At 56.3% G+C, this 13,041-nt stretch overlaps 1 protein-coding gene across 1 annotated transcript in view; it reads left to right on the forward strand.

Moving 5' to 3' along the window:
- The window catches only part of SDK2 (sidekick cell adhesion molecule 2), a 237,562-nt gene that overhangs the window by 130,986 nt on the left and 93,535 nt on the right, over positions 1-13,041 (forward strand). Inside the window, exon 3 of the mRNA XM_036268767.1 lies at positions 6,666-6,772. Coding sequence (XP_036124660.1) covers positions 6,666-6,772 — 107 coding nt within the window. The remainder of the gene's footprint in view (positions 1-6,665; positions 6,773-13,041) is intronic.

Here is a 13,041-nt window from a genome sequence, read left to right on the forward strand (position 1 = left end):
GTGACCTCGGCGTGGGAGAGGGAGTACCTGGGGCTGGGCAGGGGGCCTCGGTGTGCCCGGGTGACCTCGGCGTGGGAGAGGGAGTACCTGGGGCTGGGCAGGGGGCCTCGGTGTGCCCGGGTGACCTCGGCGTGGGAGAAGGAGTACCTGGGGCTGGGCAGGGGGGCCTCAGTGAGCCCGGGTGACCTCGGCGTGGGAGAGGGAGTACCTGGGGCTGGGCAGGGGGCCTCGGTGTGCCCGGGTGACCTCGGCGTGGGAGAGGGAGTACCTGGGGCTGGGCAGGGGGGCCTCGGTGTGCCCGGGTGACCTCGGCGTGGGAGAAGGAGTACCTGGGGCTGGGCAGGGGGGCCTCAGTGAGCCCGGGTGACCTCGGCGTGGGAGAGGGAGTACCTGGGCCTGGGCAGGGGGGCCTCGGCGTGCCCGGGTGACCTCGGCGTGGGAGAGGGAGTACCTGGGGCTGGGCAGGGGGCCTCAGTGTGCCCGGGTGACCTCGGCGTGGGAGAGGGAGTACCTGGGCCTGGGCAGGGGGGCCTCGGTGTGCCCGGGTGACCTCGGCGTGGGAGAGGGAGTACCTGGGGCTGGGCAGGGGGCCTCAGTGAGCCCGGGTGACCTCGGCGTGGGAGAGGAAGTACCTGGGGCTGGGCAGGAGGGCCTCGGCGTGCCCGGGTGACCTCGGCGTGGGAGAGGGAGTACCTGGGTTGGGCAGGGGGGCCTCAGTGAGCCCGGGTGACCTCGGTGTGGGAGTGGCTGTGGACACAGGTTCACCCTGGGAGTGTTGCCCATGTAAATGAGTGTGTGTGCATGTTTGGATTGCATGCACATATGTGAATGGTCATGTATATGTGTGTACATGCATGTAGGTGAGTATGCACAAGCGTGGCACATGTTTGTGCACACATGTTAGGGTGTGTGCATGAGTGTTGTGGTGTGCACACCTGTATGCATGACTGCATGTGAGTGGGGGGCAGATTGTATGAGTGTACTTTTTTTTTTTTGGTACATGCCCCTAGCGGGAACCGAACCCAGGACTCTTTGGTCTGCAGGCCGACGCTCCAACCGCTGAGCCAAACCAACCAGGGCAGAGTGTACATGTTTGAACACAACTTTTTACATGTGTGCATGCATGTACATGCATGTAGGTGGGTGTGAGAGTGCACATAAGTGGGAGTATAAGAGTGTTCATGGGTATGTATGCATACATGTGCACGTGTGTGTGTGTGTGTGTGCATGTGCGTACACATACCCTTCCTCCCTGTGAGCATCTGCGTGCATCTCTGGGCACCCGATTTATTAACGAGGACAATACAAGGAGAGTGTGCCTATTATTTCTGGTGTTCGCATCAGCTCCTGACAGCTTCGTGGAATTGAAATATCTTATTTAATGCGACTAAGAATCATTTTAAATATCAACTCTGACGCTCAAGGACTCGGACCCAAAAGGGCATCATGTGTTCCCGTGCTGGGGAAAATGCAGTGATTTGTTAGGCAGTGATTTTCTCCCCTGCCTGTCTCGTGTCTCTAAAAATCCAATTATCCGTCCTGGCTCTGCCCCGTGTTGCCACCATGCGCCTGCACCGCGAGCCCACCTCTCCATCGCAGAACCGTAGACCGAGCAGGCGGTGTTGTGAGGGTTAAATCAAGACACCCCGTGATGGGGCAGAGGGAACAGGTTCTCTGTTCTTCCCTGTCTTCCCAGCCCACCCGGCTCTCTGCCCTGCTGGCTCCCTTGGCCATCTCCCTGGGAGGAAGCAGAGCTTCCCACATCCAGGAGCCGTCTCGCTGCTCCGCCGGCTGAAAACCCGGGGAAGCTCTCGTGCGGTTGCGCAAAGCACCCCAAAACACCTCGTCACATGCACAGAGCAGGGAGCAGAACAGCACTAGCGGAGGCCCTGTCTCCTGCTTAAAAGTGGGGGGATGGCTGATTTGCACAAAGGGATTCTGAGAAGAGACTCAAGAAGCTCGTAACAGTGGTTTACTTGGTGGGTGTTGGGAGCTGGGGTAGACCAGGCCGCAGGGAGACAGGAATGGGAGAGATGTTTACTGTGCACCTTTTCTCTTACGCTTTAAACTTTGAATCCTGTGACGACATTTTCTACACTGAAGTAACAAATAAGCCATCCTAGAGGTGGGGCTGTCCAGGTGTTCCCCAGCTCCCAGGGCCACGCCCCTCACACTGTCCCTCATTGGACGGAGAACCGGGCTGCAGGTCCACCAGGAAGAGGTGCCTCTTGCCCACCTTCACAGGACCTCATCCCAGAGGAGCCAGGCTCAGGCGCCTTCACTTCGAGGACACAAATAGAGGTGGCCGGGAGCTTAGGAGGTCAGGCTGGTGAAGAGGTTCACTGGGGTCAGGAGGCTGAGGGGGCAGCCTTTGGAAAGGACCTGTCATTTCCTTGCTGTCCCAGTGCCCCTGGGGAGGCAGGGCAGTCTCCTCTGGCAGCTGGGGGCTGAGGCAAGGCCCTCTATCAGTAAGTTGCATTAGGTAACCAAGGGGGCAGAAGATCCTTTGTGGACGGCTGGGGACATTTGGGCTCCACATCCATGGGAAGCCAAAGAATTTGCCAGACAAGGAAATTGTGCTCCTGTGATGCTTGGCAGAGAGCCCTTAATGGACTCCTGCTCTTGGGGGGGGGGGGGGGTCCTGCCACACCTTCCTTGTCTTCCTTTCTGAACCTCTCCACCTGACCCCGCTACCTTCCATCCCCACCAGAGACTCACACACTTGCCCTCATTTGACAGGTATTTGCACACCTGCCATGTGCCAGGCACTTAGGTCCTCTGGTGATGCTCACATCGAAGGCAACTGTCCTTGTCCCCATTTTACAGGTGGGAAAACTGAGGCTTGCAAGGTTCCATAACATGCCCAGGCCACACTCCTACGAAAGAGCAGACAGACGCAAAGTCAAGTCTAAATTTCTCTGAGTCAGAAGTCCCGGCCCTTTGTCCAAAGCTCCCTTGTGGCCGGATCAGGGGTGAGCCCTGCTGCAGGGCTTTGCATCCGGGTCCCTGCCAGGGCAGCCACAGCAGGTGGGGCAGACAGAGCTGCCCACTGAGTGTGTCCCGAGCCTGGGAGGGAGCTCAGCTGGGATAATGAGCCCTGTTACTGTTATTATCAGGGATGCTTACAGCAAACCGAGAGGCCGGCCAGCTGCCCCTGACGCTCGCCTGGGAGGCAGGGGGATGAGAGCTGCAATTTGGGTGGAGTGCAGTGGGTTTCCCTGCCAGGAAAGGCAGTGGCGGAACTGTTACTTTAAATAATGTTGCCTACGAGCCAGAAATAGGTCTTCCAAGCAAGGAGCACCAGAGGCGCCCAGGGAGAGGGAGGCAGGGTGAGCGACAGAGGGGCAGCACCCCGCTCTGCCAGCTAAGGAGAACCTGTCCTCAACTACAGGGCAGGGGGGCCGAAGGGAAGCCCAGCCCAGCCTCAGTGGAGGGCCAGGCCTGCAGCCAGCTGCACTTCCTCCGAGCCCCAGGTGTGGCCTGGGGGGCTCTGGCTGAAGCAAATGGCCAGAGAGCCCCCCGCAGAAATCTACATTTATTAAAGTTTAAAATTCACCACACATCACTGACATGAGCAAACAAACCCAGACCCAATGAGTCCCTGGTGTCTTTTTTTTATAATGCATACTTAAATTACATGCTCGAAGTGCATTTTTTAACTTTATTTTTTAAAATAAACCCGATATATGCATACGATAAAGAAATTTCTGATGGCATAGAAAGACATAAAATCAAAAAGTAGAAGTTCCGCTCCCTCCCACCCCCACTACCTCTCCCAAAAGGGAGATAACAAATACCGGAGGATCCATCTCAAAAACAGCGTATGTACTTGCCCGAGGGTGTGTGTGATTATGTGTGTACAGACACATGCTATTTCCCCTTACCCACGTGGTGTCATACCATTTACATTATTCTTTTACTTTTGTCCACAGACTCAAATTACTTTTATTGGGTCAATGTGCATGATCTGCAACATTAAACTAGGGTTTGGTAGCCTGTGTGAATAAACAACTACTTAGCAAGGGTGTTGAGAATACATTGTGTCTCTTGCCCCTAACACTCAGCTACGATACTATTTAGCTTATTGCTTCCTCGTGATATTGTTTCCATAAGCATCCGCCTTCTCCAGCTTCCTTCCCACGCTCTGTGCATCCTGGAGACGTCTCATCTCATTCCGTACAGGTGTCCCCATGCAGTCGGTGGCTGCAGCCTCATTCATTGCTTTGACCCGTTTTTGATGGTCATTTATGCTGCTTCAAGATATGTGTTTGTTTATCTCTGCCATTACAAGCCCTGCTTCAGTGAGCATCCTTGTACCTATTTTTTTGCCACATTTTGGGAAGTATGTCTAAAAGGCCAGCTCCCTGGAGTGCAACCTCTGGGTCAGAAGACTTGCATATTCTTATTTTGACAGATTTGGTCCCAAAGGCTGGATCAATTAGCACTTCCGCCAGCCAACAGGATCGTACGCCTCCCTCCGCTCGCTCTTGCCAGCACGGGGTGCGATCATACGTGAAGATCTTTGGCAGTCTGATATGTCATCGTGGTTTTGATGGGGCTGTGTTTCATTGCGACAGAGGTTGAGCAGCTTTTTTGTGAGTTTGTTGGCCATTTCTGTTCATTTTCCTCTCCCTGGTGCGATTTAATAAGATCCAGTCCCGTTTCCAAAGATAGAGAGCTTTCCTAGCCAATCTCTCCCTCCACCTTCCCTTTCAGGTCACCCCATCGCTTTCAAGACCCAAACAATTTCCCAAAAGCTGTCCCCCCTCCCTGGGGGAGAGATGGGGCGGAGATGACAGAGCCTGTGATGGGCTTGAGGACGGGTTTGAGGAGAACGGGGGGTTTGCCAGAGCTGGGGCTTCCTATCTGCCCATCATCACGCTGTACACAGTGAGGACAGACAGATAAGAGGCAGCTGGTGGCCGAGATAAGAGGCTTGGATGCCCAGAATGTTCTGGGTAGCACTGCAGAGGCAGAGCGAGTTGGGGCTCATGCAGTCCCAGGACAGAAGGTGGGGCCTGTGGGGTACCACGTCAGTGTTGAGCTGGTCAGCGGCTGGGCTCGGACTAGGAGGGCTCTGTGGGACCCTCCTGCCTATCAGACCACAGGTCAGTGACGAGCCGCTTGTCAACCTCAATGTCCTCAGCTCTGAAGTTGGGGTCAACCCCGCCATAGGATTAGCATGGAGATTACATGGAAGGCTCTCAGACACAGGCTCGTGACTGTCTGCACCTGTCCACGTAAAATGAGAAAAGTGAAGCAGTAGGCTTTGCAAAAATTTGTTTAAAATTTGCTCAGATGGCTTTTATGCTGAGATCACATTTCTTTTGTGTGATCTCAAAAATGCCCTTTATAAATAAAATGCTGACCATTTCTATTTATTTTTCTCTCTCTGCCTGGCACTTTTAAATATTATCTCTCTCTCTCTTTTTTTTTTTTTTTTTTTTTAGTGTTGTGTTGCTCGATATTTTTGTCTGTTTGCTTTTTGGTTGGCTGGTTTTAGTGATCTGACTTGGCAAAATAAAAAATTGACAGTCTTACGTCGACCCCCATTTTTTAAAGGGTTACTGGTCCATGATACCCAATCATCCGGGAACTGCTGTGTAAAATGAAGAAATGTATGCAGAGTACTTAATACAGCATCATCATTGTGAGATGGGGATGATGATGATGATGATGATGAAGATGAAGGGCCCTAACTGAAATTCATGTGAAAATAAACTCAGCCACCCCTGGGAGTAAGGTCACTCTGTGTCAGGGCTGGCATAGCCTACGGGCAGAGGGCAATGAGCTTATCCACCAAGTCAGCTGGACAAACCCTAGGACACCCTAGCAGGGGGAGATACCCTAGACACAAACCCCTTGATTCATGAGGTCTGTGCTGGGCCATTCATTCCCCGGGGATAGGACAGGTGGTCCCAGAGGGGTGCCAGGGGAACTAGCCCCTCCATACTGGAGAGCATCACCCCCCATGTCTCGGTGCCGGACGCCCCTCACACTGGCCTGGCCTGGCCTGCTCCCTGCTTCCCAGCCCACTGAGCTCCCACGGTCCTGCTCTCCGCGGCCTTTCCCCAGCGCCAGACTCTGCTGCAGTTCGCGACGGTCACGTGCTCCTGGAGTGGGCTCCCAAGGGGCCTCTCGGATTCGTGCATCCTGGCCCCAGGTCCCCGTGTGCAGAAAGCCGACCTGTCCCGCTCCGAGGCTCTTCCTTGCCCTCCACAAAGCTGCAGTGGAGCTGTCTGTAGCTTTAAGGATGGAACGATGCAGAGCATGTGGGGAAACGTGAATTTCCCTGCATCGGTCACCTCCATCCATTGCAGTTCATATTACAGCACCGTCCCGTGCCCGGCCAAAATGCAGAGCCCGCCTTTCTCAGTCCTGGGAGCCACAGGAGGGGAGGACGGAGCCCCCAACAGGCCCCACAGCGCTGGGAGGCCTGCTCACGGCCAGGTCGAGGGCCAGGCACAGCACCTCCTGCCTTTGGGTGGGACTGTCCTATCGATAAAGACCTTTCTGTGACCCCACGACATGGCCAGAGGGTCAAGAGCTCCCAAGTGCTCTTCATACTGGAAGAGGGTGCTGTGACCTCTGCCTTCTGACCCCAGTCTGACTTGGGCATCCCTGCAACTGCCCGCGTGCTCACTGGCTGTCTCGTCTGCCCGCAGGTACATGATCACCAGCCTGGACCGCACCCATGCTGGCTTCTACCGCTGCGTCGTGCGTAACCGGATGGGCGCCCTGCTGCAGAGGCAGACCGAGGTCCAGGTGGCCTGTGAGTACACGCGTGACTCGGGGCAGGGTGGGCGTGAGGCGGGAGAAGGTCCGCAGGGTCCTCACCCCCCAGCCCCACCCCTCCTGCTCATTGGGTGCTAACGGTGGCCCGTCCCACGTGGCCGGGCCCGTCCTCTCGTGCTGCAGTTGGGGGCACCAAGGCCGGGCAGGCGGCTGAGCTCTCAAGGCCCACGGCTGGTAAAGGACACGCTCTGCTGACTGAGTTCAGCACGCTTCAGATGGGGCGGCTGCTTTGTGTTGAAAACAGCCCTGGCCGGTTTGGCTCAGCGGTTAGGGTGTCGGCCTGCGGACCAGAAAGTCCCGGGTTCGGTTCCCGCTAAGGGCACGTACCTCAGTTGCAGTTTGGGGCCCCGGTTGGGGTCGTGTGGGTGGCGGCCAGTCGATGTGTCTCTCTCACATCGATGTTTCTCTCTCTCTCTCTTCCTCCCTCTCTCCCTCTTGCTCTATCTGAAGATAAATGCAAAAATGTCCTTGGGTGAGGATAAAAATAAAAATAAATAAATAAAAGGAGGCCCCGTCACCTGCTTCGAGGGTCTCCTCTAGGGTGGGCCTCACACATGGTAGGGGGGTGTCTTCCTAATGGTCAACCTGAACCTCTTTTGGCTGACTTCCTGGTCCCCCCCATAACCTTAACTTTTCCATCCTCCCACTCGCTCAGCCCTGAAGCAATAATAGTACGGGGTCCCCATGATCTCCGGGGGGCATTGGGAGGCACCCCATGGTAGGTACCCTCATCCTATGAGGGGAGATGACACGTTGGGCTTCCTGGGAGGGCCTCCCCGAGGCTTCGGGGTAACAACCTCCCACGTGCCACCAGCACCCCCAGAAGGATCGATAGAAAGGGGAACGCAGCTTCAGGACAACCCAAGGCCATCTCAGGTCCTGGTGCTTCAGAGCCCCGGTCACCACCATCCCCTGCGACTCAGTTCCCCTGTCTGTCCTGCCCCTCCTCCTGAAATGGCTACTGTGTGCGAGGAATGAGCCCCCGAGGGCTGTGTCATGCCGGGTGTTTAGGGGCAGAGGTCCAGGGTTGCACGGTGGGACAGGGCGTGTGGAAGCCTTAGCGAGCCCTGAAATAATTTTAAAAGGATAGCCACTCATGCAGAGCCCACCGGAGAGGGCTTCTACTTGGAGAGAAGTAGGAGAGAGAAACCTAATGGGAAACCACAAGCGAGGCAGAGAGTGTTTATAATTATGGAAAACAGCCGTAATCAGGAGTCGAGGACGACTTGTCCCGCAAATCAGCACTAAGGCAGCTCGACTCCGAGGAGTGGAAAAGCCCTGAATTCAAATGATGGCTCAGGGCCGCTGTCGGGTGGCTGGAGAAATCCCTGGGGCTTCATTCAGCCGGCGCCAAGTCCAGGGGGCGGGGCAGCCTCCAGAGAGACTGCGCGTGCGTGCGTGTGCATGTGTGTGCCTGTGTGTGTGCAGATGTGCATGGCTGGGTTGGTCTGCCTCTTCGCTCACTATGTGTTGGTGAGAACATGCATGTGTGTGCGTGTGTGTGTGTGTGTACGCATGTGTGTGGAGCTGTAAGTGCCATCCAGGACACCAATTGGCCTGGGCTGTCGTGGGGAGTGTCTGTCTCAAGCCTTTGGCTCATAAGAGACAGTAGGAACTTTCTGGAGCTCAGATGACAGTCTCCCCTGGGCTGGCTCCACTGGTCAGAAAGAGGAAGCAAGGGCCCTGGCCAGGTGGCTCAGTTGGTTGGCATGTCGTCCACACACCAAAAGGTTGCAGGCTCGATTCCCGGATGGGGCATGTACGAGTGGAAACCGATTAGTGTTTCTCTCTCGCATCAATGTTTCTCTCTCTCTCTCTTCCTCCCTCTCTGTCTGAAGATAAATGTAAAAATATCTTCAGGTGAGGATGAGAGAGAGAGAGAGAGAGAGAGAGAGAGAAAGGAAGGGAACCCAGCATCCCTGTGACTGAAATCTTCTTCCTCAGCTGTGATAGGGACCCAGAAACCCAGGACTCAGCCCCCCCACCAATAGGCATACTCCTCACACACTCATAAACCCAGCATGAGGATGCTCCCTTGAAACCAGGCCAGACACCTGCATGGGCCCACAGGTGTCTTCCTGCCCCTGAGGGAGGGATTATGACCTGCCCAGCTGCAGAGCAAGCAAGCAAGGCGCACTAATGGTAAGGACCCAGGTGCACCTGGCATCTCCTGTGCTGTAAGGAGAACAGAGACCCACCTGAGCTCCTAGCCTAAGAGGGGGGCAAGAAGCAGATGCCAGGGACTCAGACTGCCTGACACTAACCTTCTGCCCGGGCACAGACCCCCAGGGGTGGGGTATCCCTGAGCTCCACCTCCACACACTGCAGGTTCTGTGGGTCCTGGGCCCCCCCGAGTGATGCAGGCAGGGATGACCCCAGGATGACATGCCGGGGCCTGGCCCAAACCCACGAGAGAGCTTTGGAACTCTGCAGTTGCCAAGATCCAGTGTGAGGGGAGAGGGCTTGGGTAGCGGGGGTACCTTACAGCGTTGGCAGGCTATGGGGTGCCCATCACCAGGAAAGGCAGCGTGGCATAAGGAAGAGTGCAGGCTTTAGGGTTAGGCAGACCACATTTAAATCCTGGCTCTGCCCTTGATCGCTGTGTGACCCCAGGGAAATGACCGACCCTGTCTGAGCCTCACCCAGCTCAGGTTTCTCATTCATAAACCGTGTCTATGGAGACCCGCCTCCTAGGTTTGCCTGGAGAATTCCTCGCGCTCACGTGAGCCAGCGCCCACAGATGATGCGCCTCCCATCAGTGGGAGTTGTTGCTATCATTAACGTTCTGTGTTGTCATTTAAGGAAGGGTTGGCAGAAGCATCCTGGCCAAATGCAGAGCCGTGAGCCAGCACTGCCCCTGCCATCCGGCCAGCCCAGCCCCTGCCCACCTTGCGGGTCTGGAAGTCCCCTCCTCCACAGCACCCAAAGCGGAAACCACTGTTACAGAAGCCAGAGACCTAGGGAGGCCTGGGAACCGCTGCCGGGCAGTTGAGGAAAACACTTACTCCAGCAAGTTAATGAGGGTGTCGCCCAGCCCGGTGGCCACAGTGGGACACTCACGTCCCTGGTCCCTTCCCTTGCTCGACACACTTGTCTCATCCCTGGGGGCTCTCTTTCTAGTTGTGAACGTTGAAGAATCCGCTCTCCAACCCCCTAACCCCCAGCACACTTTCCAAGAATGTTCAAGATGGGGAAACTGAGGCTCAGCAGGGTTAGAGGTCCCACAGCCAGTGTGTCTACCTTCCACCTTTTCCTGCCTCAATACCATCGGCTGTAGGGTGTAGCCGTGGACTCGGCCATGAACTCCGGGTGCAAACCCAGCTCACCTCTCCCTAGCTGTGTGACCTTGGGCACGTTACTTAACTTCTCTGTGCCTGCACTTCCTGAAAAGAATGCTAATATCAGTGCCTACCTGGCCAGTCAGTCGATCAGTGCACATCAACCATGTGGACAGTGCCCGGCCTGGAGGCCACCCAGGGCTGAGAAGGCTTTCTCCGATCTGCAAGGCGTCCTGGAGTAAGCCTCCGCACCCTCTCTCGTCCTGCCTGCCTTCCTGGGTACGTTCCTAAACACCCCTCTGCTCTCCAGGGCTGGGAGGGAGGCGTGGAGGGTGCAAAGCTTAAGGAACTCACCGTGCCCTCGCAGGACCCCAGAGAGTGGGCGCCTCCCTAACCCGTCCCCGTCACCTGCTCTGTCCCAGTCCTGGGCCTCTCCCCATTGGGTGCCCTTCAGTCCTGCTGCATCCGTCTGTCCGTCCATCTGTCTGTCTTCAAAGCTCGCACAGATGCACGTGGTTCTGAGGATGAGTGTTTCTCCAAGCCCCTGTGTCTCTCCTGGGCAGTTCCCACCTCCCCGGGTGGGAGGGTTTTGTCCTGGGATGCTCAGCCCCTGGGGCTCTTTCCAGGGGTGACCAGGCAGGCCCCACCCCAGCTCCACCCCCTTCCCAAAGAGAGGCTGTGAATTGGGTTCTAATGAGAAATTAATACAGCAGCTGTGCTAACAACTAATGATAATAGCGAAGTCATTACAAAAAGATTCTTTACATGTTTTTAATTACAGCAATTAAGGGGAAGTCAATAAAACATCAGCCCCCTCCCCAGCTCCCTTCCGGTCCCCATCCAGAGTCTCTTCTTTGTTTCTTTTTAAACTCACCATAGATGTCTGGGTCCAATGGCTGAGAGGGTTGGGAGAGTCTTCCTGAGTCCACAGCTCCCCTCTGGCCACCATGGTCCACATTCAGATCCTGTGGGCACCTCTGTGTCCTCCTCACCTGGGCAACTTCCCAGCCCCGGCACCCACCCTGCCCGCGCTCTGCAGGGCGAGGGGCCCTGCTCCGGGAGCCAGCCTGCTCCCCGTTATGCTGGGGGCTCAGTCATCTCCACCCAACAGGACTGGGGGCGTCCAGCCTGTTGTCCCGTGGGCTGGGGCCGGTGCCCAGAATGTCGCCAGCGGACTCGTTCTCCCTAATTCTCAGCCTGAGTGCAGTGAACACAGAACACTCGGGCCGTGCCTGGTCCCGGATGACACCCCTGTGTCCTTCTGAAACACCCGTCCACCGGGATGTTTCACCCACTCGGGAAACTCCTGCGCTTTGCCTCCTGTGTGCCAGCTCTGTCCTGGGCAGTGAGGACACAGGGCAGAACCAAGGCACTCGGCCCTGCCCTCAGGAGCGGGGGCAGCACAGGGTCAGAGGAGAATATGGAACAGAGTACGGACTGTAGACGGCCCAGGAAGAGAAAGAAAACGTTATTAGGAAGACGAAGCCAGGGGAGACCCACGGAGGCCGGGGCAGGAATCCTAGTCCCATTTGAAATGGCCTCTGAGGGAGGCCCCTGAGGTGGTGACACTGAGCACAGTCTCAAAGGAAACGAGGGGGTGAGCCACACAGACAGAGAGGTCTTTCCAGGCCCGGGAACAGCAAGTGCAAAGGCCCTGGGGTGGATGTGGGTGTCTGCGGCCAGGGGAGCTGGAGCAGAGCGAGGGAAGCAGAGAGTAAAAGATGTGGCTGAGGAGGTGGGGTGCTGTGGACAGATGGTGGCATCATTCGAAGATGTGGTGGGTACTTCGGACATTACTCAGAACGCACTGGAAGTCATGGGTGGTTGGGGCAGTGGTGATACCATCTGATCGGAGGGCGAAGCATTGCTTTTTAATAAACAAATAGAACCACAATGAAACACCACCTTATGCCCACCAGATTGGCAAGACCCAAAGAGTTTGGCGAGACCCAGCATTGGCAGAAGCACCCAGCTCTGCTGCCGGGAGCGAGAGTAGGTAAATTGGCAGCTTTGGAAAGCAGTTTGGCATTATCAATAAAATTACAGTGTGCACAGCCTGCAACCCGTCCTCCGGAGATGTTCTCAGCTGCACGCGCCGGTCCTCAGCAGGCCAGCCAGACGCTGGGCCGCAACCCACAGCGGCAGCGCCGTGCTGTCTCGATCCACGGGCGTCCACGCAGCCGTGAAAATGACTAACCTAAGAGCCGGGACGTAGATGGAGCTCCAAAGATGTGTGCACAGAAAAGCAAATCTCAGTAGACGACATACAGAATAATCCCAGGTGTAAAGGGCTTAGAAACAGACTAAATTAACCATTCACTGTTTGCAGCTGTCTGTATGCGGCGCAGCTGGGGTGGGCGGGGCTTTGGCGGGATTGACAGGGCGTGCAGCCTGGAGCTACCTCTGGAGAGGAGGGAATGTGGCTGGGAGGGCGCCGTGGGGGAGGAGACGAGGTTGGTTCGAGTTCTAATCCTGAAGCGGGGTGCTGGGGACACGAGTGTTTGTCCTATGCTCTAAACTATGCATATAATCATATTCGTTCTTTGGTGTGTAACGGCGTATTTCATGGTAAAAACTGCTTTAAAAATAAATAAAAGCAATGAGCACGTTCTGAAGTGGAATGCATGCTTAGGAGACCTTTTAAGATGTGACAAGACATCAGGGCTCACATCAGGCCGCACCCAGCTGTGCCCCAGGCCCACGATTCTTTGCTCTGGGGGACTGGTCGGGAGACTGGCAGCACTGCAGGGCATCACGGGGTACGGTACGAGCGTGTGCCGGGCAGAGGAGGTGCCACAGACCTCATCTGTCCCAGCCTTCCTCCTGCACCCAGCGCCCCTGACAGCCCCGCTGTCCCCCAGCCTTCCTCCTGCACCCAGCGCCCCTGACAGCCCCGCTGTCCCCAGCCTTCCTCCTGCACCCAGCACCCCTACAGCCCCTCTGTCCCCAGCCTTCCTCCTGCACCCAG

The sequence above is a fragment of the Molossus molossus genome, unplaced genomic scaffold (genome assembly GCF_014108415.1).
Source record: "Molossus molossus isolate mMolMol1 unplaced genomic scaffold, mMolMol1.p scaffold_m16_p_19, whole genome shotgun sequence".
NCBI lineage: Eukaryota > Metazoa > Chordata > Mammalia > Chiroptera > Molossidae > Molossus > Molossus molossus.